The sequence below is a fragment of the Helianthus annuus genome, chromosome 17 (genome assembly GCF_002127325.2).
Source record: "Helianthus annuus cultivar XRQ/B chromosome 17, HanXRQr2.0-SUNRISE, whole genome shotgun sequence".
In the NCBI taxonomy this organism is placed as follows: Eukaryota; Viridiplantae; Streptophyta; class Magnoliopsida; order Asterales; family Asteraceae; genus Helianthus; species Helianthus annuus.
Genome location: NC_035449.2, coordinates 167,969,634 through 167,979,527, shown reverse-complemented (window position 1 = coordinate 167,979,527; position 9,894 = coordinate 167,969,634). Strand labels below are relative to the sequence as shown.

Sequence of the window (9,894 nt, the reverse complement as noted above, 5' to 3'; positions counted from 1 at the left end):
ACATAACTAAATGGTGAGAAATCCAAAGAGAGTTACTTAATGAGATGGTGAATAAACACCATTCATTTTAAGCATAAAATGTTTGGTCGTTTAGACCAAACGGGTCAAATGGTATTGTGAATACCATTTGACGAGCATTGACTAATAAGTGGTTGTCAAGTCTTATGCTCACAGAATAAAATGGTTTATGATTTAGCGATGATATGCATTAGCATATTATGGAGGCAAGGTATTAAAACGGGTCAATATGTGGACCCGAGCTAGGTGCGTATAAATATGATTATAGTTAAACGTGCAATTTTGGTCAAATAAGTAGTGAAAGTCCTTCATCGTAAAATGAAGGACTAAGTTGACCAAAGCGCCCTTGAAGGGTAAATTGGGCAAACGACCCTCATGGGTTGTTTAGGAACTTGTATATTGATTATGGAATCCTTAGATACGTATAAAAGTTATAGGCATAAACGCTCGTGGGTCAAATGCCTAAAAATGGGTCATTTGCGTAAAATGACTAACCGAATGGTAAAATTTGGGATAATTGGTTCATCATGTTAAATCCACCACAAAAATAGTTGCGGTGGAATATAAGTAGTTATTTAATATGGGAATGCGAAGTGTGAAAAGAAAAGAGTGAGTTTGATGTTTAAATGCGTAAAAGTCCCCTAAACGGGTCAAAATAATTAAGAAATTAAATGTGTGTTAAGGGTTTAGAAAAATACGAATAAATCGGTGAATGTAAATGCGCACGCGAACCAAGTTATGGGAGCGAACCGCTAATGCTTGATAAGCCCGGGATGGGTAAAAATGTTTAGAAACGATTCTTGATAACAATCATGTAATGTAACTTAAAACTAAATGGGTCGAATAAGTGTAAAAAAGGGATTTATAATCCTTTTGCTTATAAACCAGATTTCAATGCGAACAAAGATGGTAAACGAAACAGTATTTTAATTACGGACGCGTAGGAAAAAAATTACGCAAAACGGACATCTAGATCAAAAGTTATGGCAATTATAAGTTTGAAAGTTGTTAAAAATAGAGTTGGACAGAAAATGCAGGTCCAGAAATGGACCTGTTGGAAACTAGTCTCCCCCGCGGCACGCGAGGGGATACGTTGGCTCTGGCGCGACACGCGACAGGCGTTACGGCCCGCGAAGGATCAAGGGGAGTCTCTCGCATGGCGCGAGAGGCATAAATCCGGAAATTTTATTTTTATTTTGTTTATTTGATGCTAAAACTTGATTATACTTGTTTATAAGTTATCAAAACTAATTTTTAAGTTGGTTTTTGATATTAGGTGATTGTAGCAAGCATCCGGATGACAATCAAGTAATGAAGTAAACCGAACACATGTCGAATGAAGCTTCCGCGTTAAGTTTACTTTGTTTTCGTTTTAAGTGAACTATGTAAAACACTTGATACTACATCTGGATACTTTAAACATGCAAGAATGTTAAGTTGACAAAGTTTTTGTAAAGGCGCATTTTCGTATAAAATGCATATTTAATGTTATAACCATGTTAAATTGAGACGGGTCTTCCATCTTACCTCAAAACGATTGGAACATCGCCCACGAGGTGATTAATCCCACCGGGTGGGACGAGATACCCCCGGAACCTCCAATCAACGCTCACTTTGAGGCTCCGATAAATCTCGCTCCTCTCCCACAAGAAGAGGTCGATGATGAACCATTTATCTTCCTACCAATGGAGATTGAGGAAATGCTCAAGGACCTTTGAAGGAGCATTCCCGGAAGATAGCTCAAAGCCCTCATTTTCCTAGTTTCAGTTTTTTGGCTAATCTTTCATAGATTTATCTAGGGGACAGCTATTTGGGATAAAAATCTTCTCGTAGGGTATCCACCAATTATCTATCTATCTTAGGACTTAATTTTCTCTTGTATTTTTTTATCTTTTTAGTTGTAATAATGGATGAATGAAATGAAATTTGATGTGATGAAAACAAAGTGTGCAACAATGATGAAATGGCCAAAGGATATTGAAACAACACCCCATGCACAAAAACAGACTACTCCCGACGCAAAATCTTCAAACAGTAAGTGCAACACGGGGTCGGGTGAGGTAAGTACGCCCACTCGCCTCAAGTCTGCTGAAAATAATTTTGATTATAGAACCTTCACACGTGGTCGTGTCCCATATGCACGCCCCCCATGTTTGTCTTCTAGAAAATTTCGTTACTAGCACTTTTGACACGCGGCCGTGTCTCCCACACATGCCCCGGTGTCCAGTGTCTGATTTTTGAAAAATTGTTGTTGTTTTTATCCCATATTTACACATTTAATCAAATCTAACCAATTTTGGACACATTGAGGACAATGTGTAATTTATGTGTTGGGAGACCTGAATTTGTTTATCCTAAAACAAGCCTTACACAAAACTCTGCTTGGAACCGCTAGAACACCCCAAATCTTTTCCAAAACTTTTTTTAGTTTGTTTTGACTTGTTTATAGTTTAAGATAGAAAACCAAGTTCTAAAAGTTCAAGTTTTTACAAATTTACAACCGATAACGCCGTCATAAAAATAACCATATAAGAAAAATTCATAAAAAGGCATGACAAATTTTTAAAATTTGATTGTTTATATATTTTCACAATTTTACCCCTTTTCCCACAAAATTGTAAGTTTTGAGCCTTTAACGGGCATTCGATATCATATCCTTACTAAATGCTCATTTTTCATTTCTTGTGTGAATAGCCCGGATGGTTCTTACGAATCTAGAACTTGACAAGACAATGCATTCCCGGTCTTTACCGACTAATCCAAGTAAGTATATGATTGAGACATTAGGACCATAAACCTTTTTTTCTTTTTCAACCTTATTTTCCATTTTATCTCCCCACAAAAACTTCCCTTAGTCAACCCCTGTGAGCCTGAACCTTTTATTTCAAAACCCACAAAACATCATCACCCAAAAACCATCTTTTATTTTTACACCTCTTTATTTTAGTAAAATTCGGTTCGTTTGAAAATACGCAAAAGTATGTGATTTTATTCTATCAACAAAAATCTTTAGTTGCTTGAAATAAATAAGCAAAGTTATTGCTTATAAGCATTTAGTTGTTACATAAGTCACAAATAAATTTTCAAAAGAAAACCGGCATTTTATGCCTTTAGTCACTTTTCAAAAGAAACTACCATATCCTTAACCAAAAACTGTAGGATCAAATCGAGCCAAAAATCTGATTTTGTATAGGAATCAAAGATGAACACACTCAAAATATATCTATAAAACCCTTGAAATGATTTGCAAATGATGAATACAATATAGCCCCCAAATCTTTAGTAAAGTGTGTGTTACCTAAAACCCTAATCATAACTTTCTATTTATAGCCTAAACACACTTAGGCTATTTACATTTAAGTCCCTAGGGTTAGTAACTTGCCAAAACTAGTAATAAACATGAAAACTAATTAAATGAGCTAATAAATATATTTTGTCTAAACAAAATATATTTAATTATCCAAAGCAATAAAACTGTCATATCTCGAACTTCCACGCGCCATATCATTCTCCGATCTTCTCGTGTCTACTTGCCCGTTGACTTTGACTTGTTGGCGTTGACTTTGTTGACTTGATTCGTTGATAACATTAGACTACACGATTTAGACCCAACAATCTCCCCCTTAGGCTAATGTTATCAAACTCTTGCATCATCTTTAAAACCGTCAACTTCATGCGTGTTGTGATCTTCAGTTTGGCATGCTTCAGTCTCAATTTTAGACCTAACAATCTCCCCCTAGACTGATGCTTTCCAAATTTTCTTTACTGAAGATTTTCTTTCGACACTTTGCACTTTGAATACTTTATCTGGATAAGCTCCCCCTTTTTGCATGCTTCATCTTTAACAAGCCGGAACAAACTTTTTCCAACTCTCTTTAGCTTGAGTGAATCAGAAGACGTAGGAGGAGGATTCCTAGCTCGGTATCTTCTGTAATCTTTAGGGAAACAGATGCTTTGGTTTGGTATCTTGCTCAATTGATGATCGGCCATCATTGCAGCAAATAGTCGAAGTAACCTGTTCACAGACATAAACACAACTCCACATTTTCTTTTAGACTGACTCAAAGTACAGACAAAACCGTATTCATCTGTAGTGTGTAATGGAAAGTGTATCTCAAGCGGTTTGAGACACGATTGATGTGATATGGAAGACTTAGAAAAACAGCTGTACACAAATCAAAATATTTTTGGATTTTAGATATTTTTTTTTTTAACTTTTTTTTTTAACCTTTGAGATATAGAGCTGATCAAATACAAGATCATACCAACTTGAAAAGCCTAGTCACACTTCAAATTTCTTTAGGATAACTACGACTCAAGAACGATTGCTGGTATGTTTGTCCGCTTAAATCCATGCACCATTCTTTCGACATACATCCGGTGAACTTGTTATCATGTTTTGGTAAATATTGACAGAAATTCGATGGCCCCCACACAGGCTATTTAGAATAGAAAACATTACGCCCGTGAGTCCCACGTCAGGACATACCCCCGCGATCAAGGTATGCACAAAGGTTCCTCATAACAGGTGAGTATATTGGTTTCATTCTCTTCAACGATAGAACGGAGATCAGGTCTGTACTTTCGTACAACAGAGATCCCAAGAACTACCGAGGGCTAAGACAGATAGTTTGGTGAACAGGTCAGTACTTCCGTACAGCAGAGTGACCAAACTAATCTATCTAAGGTTTTGGCCAAATTTGGCACTTATTATGAGAAGGGTTTGGCCTCTTTTTTTTTTTTTTTTTTTTTTTTTTAAGGCACTTATTAAGAAAAGATATCATAGCGTCTAGGTCAGCATGTATCTGGATGCAGCAGAAGAACGACTATGATATCCCCGAATGAAACACCAATATAAAGACCCGAAATCTCGGACTTTGGCAATCTGTCAACGCAAGATTCAAGACCATTAAGCCATATGCCGCAACGAGTTACCCACAAGAATGCATAATGCTGTGGAAATCCAGAATTTTTGTGTAGACTTTATCTTTATCACCAAGATGCAGTTTACTTGTCTGAAATGCTGAACCTACCGACATATCGTTAACTTGGAGCCGTATCCTCCATCAGATCCTATTCATGCGAAGACATAATCAAGTTAGTTCCTATCATTTCTCATATAAGATCATGATTATTTTGCAATAATCACATCTCATGGTCTAGGAAGAATTTTAATACTCCCCCTAAAATTTTATTTATGTACAATCAATTACTGAAAAATTAAAAATTATAAAACATGTATCTACAAAATAAAGTCTTCCACATCAGGCACACAAAAGCATATGTCAACAAGAAAATGAGTGCGTTACAGTGCAGTTAAGTGTGCAACCAGGTTAGATACCATAACCAAACCTGTGATTTTCCCCAACTTGTATCTAGAACAACCACTGATAATAACCGGTGTTACTAACAGTCCTCCTTGGATGTTCCTACACTCATAAGCAATTCAGTTAGAGAGTGGAACCCAAGCCATCGTAGTCTTGGGTTGTCCCCTTTCATCAAAATAATAAACCTCCCGATATGCCAAGTCTTTTCCCTCATTGATTTCTTTTACAACCACTTGTTTGACTCGCCAAACTTGTGTTGGTTTAAAAATTTTGTTTGTAAAAGATTTAAAGTTTGAAACAATCTTATGTTTAAGGCCCGGAGGGAAAGATTGAGGTTTTGATGTGTTGGTCCTTTTTATCTTTGAATCATGTGAAACCGGCTTCACATGTGGAGACCTGGATGAAAAGTTTTTCATCTGATCTTTCAAAGATGTGTGATTTTTACCTTTTGATCCAGAGAAGTAATATTGGTTGTCTTTACCGTCTGGATCGTGTCGTTCTGGGCATTGTTTGAGCACATGACCTTCTTTTCCACACCTAAAACAAGCCTTGAATGACTTTTGAGACTTTGCAGTTCCCTGTGATGCAGCTAGAGGCGGGGATTGCTTTGAGCTTGACTCAGCATGTTGACAAATGTGATGTTCAACAACTTCAGATGATCTTTTGATCTTTGACTCCCCAACACTTCCATTTGTCTTTGATTCATCATCTGAACTCATGCAATCATCAATATGGAAGTCTTTTTCCAATGGATCTCGGTTTTCAAGACCAGCAGAGTCATTTGGGGTCGTTGGTTCTTGAACACCCGATGGTTCAAGGTTTTCAACCTTTTTATCAGCATCCGTTACCGAAGTTTCTGAGTCATTTGAGCTTTCCCATTCTTGATATGACTGAGAATCTGAATCATGATCCTCACTTGAGCTTCCTTCGCCACCTTCTGAAGTTGTGGTACTTGAGTCTTCACTGCTGCTTTCTTCATTTGGCTCTTTCTCTGACTCTGAGGTACCTGTATGGGATGGAACAAATTCTGGAATTTCCTCAGTGAGGAATTTTCCGAATCTGTTTTGTTTCAATTGTGGAACAAACACAGGAGGTTCACACACAACTTGTTCATCACAAAAAGCAGATTTTAAGTCAGCACATTTTAAAGTTTTGTTTGATTTCTCACAGTTCCAGGCGAACCAGTTAACAGTAGTATAACTGTCGCCTGAATACCCTATTCCTATTTTCGTGCCACCACAATCCTCATCGCACACATCCTCCTCACGCTCAATCACCTCTTCACTGCTTTCAGAAACGTTAGAAATTTTATCATTTTCACAATTAATATTTTGAGCAATCAAATCATTTTTATCAATTAAATCGTTGTCAGGATGAGGAGTTGGCATAGGCACATAGTTTTTGCTATGTGGTGGAAAGAAGAGTTTTCTTTCATTTCCTTGCCTATCGTTATACCCGATCCCATCTTTTACATACGTCGGTCGTTGGCAGTTTTTTATGTCAGTAAATGCCTTTTGACTGACATTCCACTTGTCTATTATAATTTGTAATTTATTCTTTTCGTTCAAAGCTTTTTCTAATCTATCTGTGAGATCGTTAATGATAAAATCTTTTCTAAACACAAATTCTTTTAGAGTTTGCATTTCAGCTAAAGTTGAATTCAACTTTCTCTGATATGAGGCCTCGTTCTGTTTAAGCTCTTTGTTAAATTTTAAAGCTTTGTCCTTTTGTCTCTCAAATTCTAGATTTAGAGACTTATAATGTGCCACGACATCAACGCATGCAGATGTGCATAACTTTACTTTAAAGCTATGTGGAATGCTGTTTACCAAGTCCTTTTCTTCCTTCTCCTTGCTAGATTCTGCAGGTTGGGCTTCAAAAGGCGTCTTCTCTTCGTTCTTTCCACCTGCTTCACTGAATCCTGCATCCACCTTCTCAATCTGCTTCACCTTATCATCCTCCTCAGTAACTTTCTTCCCATTATCAGTTGTTGACTTTGCAATTTCCACCATTTCTTTTTCACTTAAAGATGTTTTTGCAGAACTTGCTGGAAGATTATTTAGAATCCTGGCTGAAACAAATGATGAACTTCCTACACTGATTGGGGAAGGGAAACTCGTGTTGGTAGGTGTTGTTGGGCTTGCTTTTGGAGTGACACCAATCTGATTCACCTCCATTTCAAGAGATTTCAAAGCGTCCACGACATCTGTCAGCGTTGTAGGATACCTTATAAAGTCATCTTTAATCTTCATGCACCGGGTACTCCATTCTTTTGGTAGTGAATCTAGCAACCTTTTGATTTTAGCACGGTTGGTAACGGGAATTCCAACTTTCTTCATCTTTGTCAGCAAATTCATGAACCTTGTAATATGATTAGACAAACTTTCACCACGAACACTTCTAAAGTTATCGTACTCCTTCTGAGTTTCATCCATTTTTTTTTTTTATAAAGCTCGAAAAATATTTGTCTCAACTTAAAACCCGGTTCAAGTTACTTCAAAAATTAAACCCGTATCAACTCCAAATGTTAGTAGTACTTGGTCCAAAGGAACTTGAAACGCCTGGCCCGGTGAAATTCTGCGAACACAAGTTAATTTTAAAAGGCCCAAAAATAGACTATGGATACCCGGCCCAAAGTAAAAATAATATGTATATCTTGATGGCCAAAAAAAAATATTTAAGATCCTAGATATTCAAAAGTGACATATTTTGTTTCATTTTAATATTACCGTTCAAAAAAAAACTTTTGAATCACAAATTTTGATTTTTGAATAAAGATAAAAAAAAATAAAAGAAAACAAATTATTTCTTTTCAACTGTATCTTTAGACTTACTTTCCCGTGAAACCAAAGTGTGCCCAATTTTTTTTTTTTAATTTAAAAAATGGATCTCAAACAAATTATGTAATGGATTTGAATTTCCTTTTAGGTCCAAAAGAAACCCTAAATATTCAAAACCACAGCCGCAACATACTATCTTCCTTCTTCTCACTCTATTTCATCACAAACAACAAACCTGCTACTCTACCCTTTTTATACTCATAATCTAATATCAACACAACCAACACACAAACGGGTTGCAAGCTGTGCGGTGGTGGGGGTGGTTTTGCGACGGTGATGGTTCGGAATGATGGAGGTGGGTGGGTTGAATCAGGTGTAAGACGGAGTTGGTCGGAAGGTGGTGTACGGTGAAGTACCGGAGAGAGGGGACGGCGGTGGTAACGGTGGCGGCGGAGGTAACGGTGGCGGCGGTGAACGCACTGGTTCTGACTCCGGTGAACGAAGACGGTGGTGAGGAGACGGTGACGGATGGTTGATTATGGTTGTTGGGTTTGTTGATGTCTAGTTTCCGATAAGCAGTTTTGAAGCGTTCTGCGTAGGTGAACGACGGCGGAGTTGGTCGGAGGTGGTTGTGGTTCGAACAACACGGAAAGTGGTGTTAGGGTGGTGGGTTAGATGATTTGGTGAAGGTGTGGAGAAAACCGGCTTGTGATGGCTCGTGGCCACCGGATTGAGACGGTGCTGGAGTGACCGTGGGTATGGCGGTGGCTCCTACTTTTCACTTGTACACCCCGGCTGAGATTGAAGCTGTTATCAGTCGTTTATAGACTAGAGTCGGATATGGCTTAATAAAATTTGTATTTGAACTGTTGAGATTTTTTATTCTGTTACCCTTCAGGTATGGCATTTGAACACAGGATCTTTGGGGTTTTGTTGTTCATCTGTTTTATGGTTTCTTGTAATGGTGTTCAGGATTTTGTTTAAAAAAAATTGTAGCTTGAATGATCTGTTTGTGATTCTTAAGGTAATTGACCTGAAAAACAAAACCTGCTTCTGTTTCTACCCTTTCTTAAACACAACTAAATTCGCCGGCCGGATTGAAACTACCGGAATAACGACTCCAGAAAATATGACTTACCGGCGAATTTACCAACTACGCCGGAAGACTTGAACTCGCGTTCAAGATTTAAAATCGCCGGAAATTAATTCCGCCGGAAAAGTTCGCCGGAAAAGTTAAATTCGCCGGAATGATAAAAACGCTGTATTCATATATAAAATCGCTGTATTCATAAATAAAAACGCCCAGATCTTGATTAAAACCTCAAAAACTCGTCAAAAGCAATCTGATATGAACCGAAATCCCTGTAAATGATATGAAAATTCACTCTAAAACTTTCTAAAACTGTTTAATCTCATAAGTAACAATCCCAATCAACAAAAAAACAAATTAAACCAGCTGAAATCAGGATTTTTGAAAAAAAATTGAATAAAATCAAAAACCCTAAAAACTTCAAAACTTTTCAAACAAAAATCAGATTTTTATGATGAATTTGAAGATTGTTGAATCCCAAATTCGAGTACCAAGCTCTGATACCAAATTGTAGGATCAAATCGAGCCAAAAATCTGATTTTGTATAGGAATCAAAGATGAACACACTCAAAATATATCTATAAAACCCTTGAAATGATTTGCAAATGATGAATACAATATAGCCCCCAAATCTTTAGTAAAGTGTGTGTTACCTAAAACCCTAATCATAACTTTCTAT

General features: G+C 37.2%; 1 protein-coding gene across 1 annotated transcript; it reads right to left on the bottom strand.

Moving 5' to 3' along the window:
• Positions 1-6,446: 6,446 nt before the first annotated feature.
• LOC118489234 lies at positions 6,447-9,466 on the bottom strand. The gene is made up of 2 exons (XM_035986938.1): positions 7,175-9,466; positions 6,447-6,629 (listed from the first exon to the last, which is right to left on the bottom strand). The coding sequence occupies exons 1-2, from the start codon at positions 7,778-7,780 to the stop codon at positions 6,627-6,629; spliced, it is 609 nt and encodes a 202-aa protein (XP_035842831.1). The 5' UTR covers positions 7,781-9,466; the 3' UTR covers positions 6,447-6,626.
• Positions 9,467-9,894: the final 428 nt, after the last annotated feature.

Excerpts from the sequence above, each read along its gene's own strand:
- LOC118489234 (XM_035986938.1), bottom strand. The coding sequence starts at position 7,780 with ATGGATGAAACTCAGAAGGAGTACGATAACTTTAGAAGTGTTCGTGGT.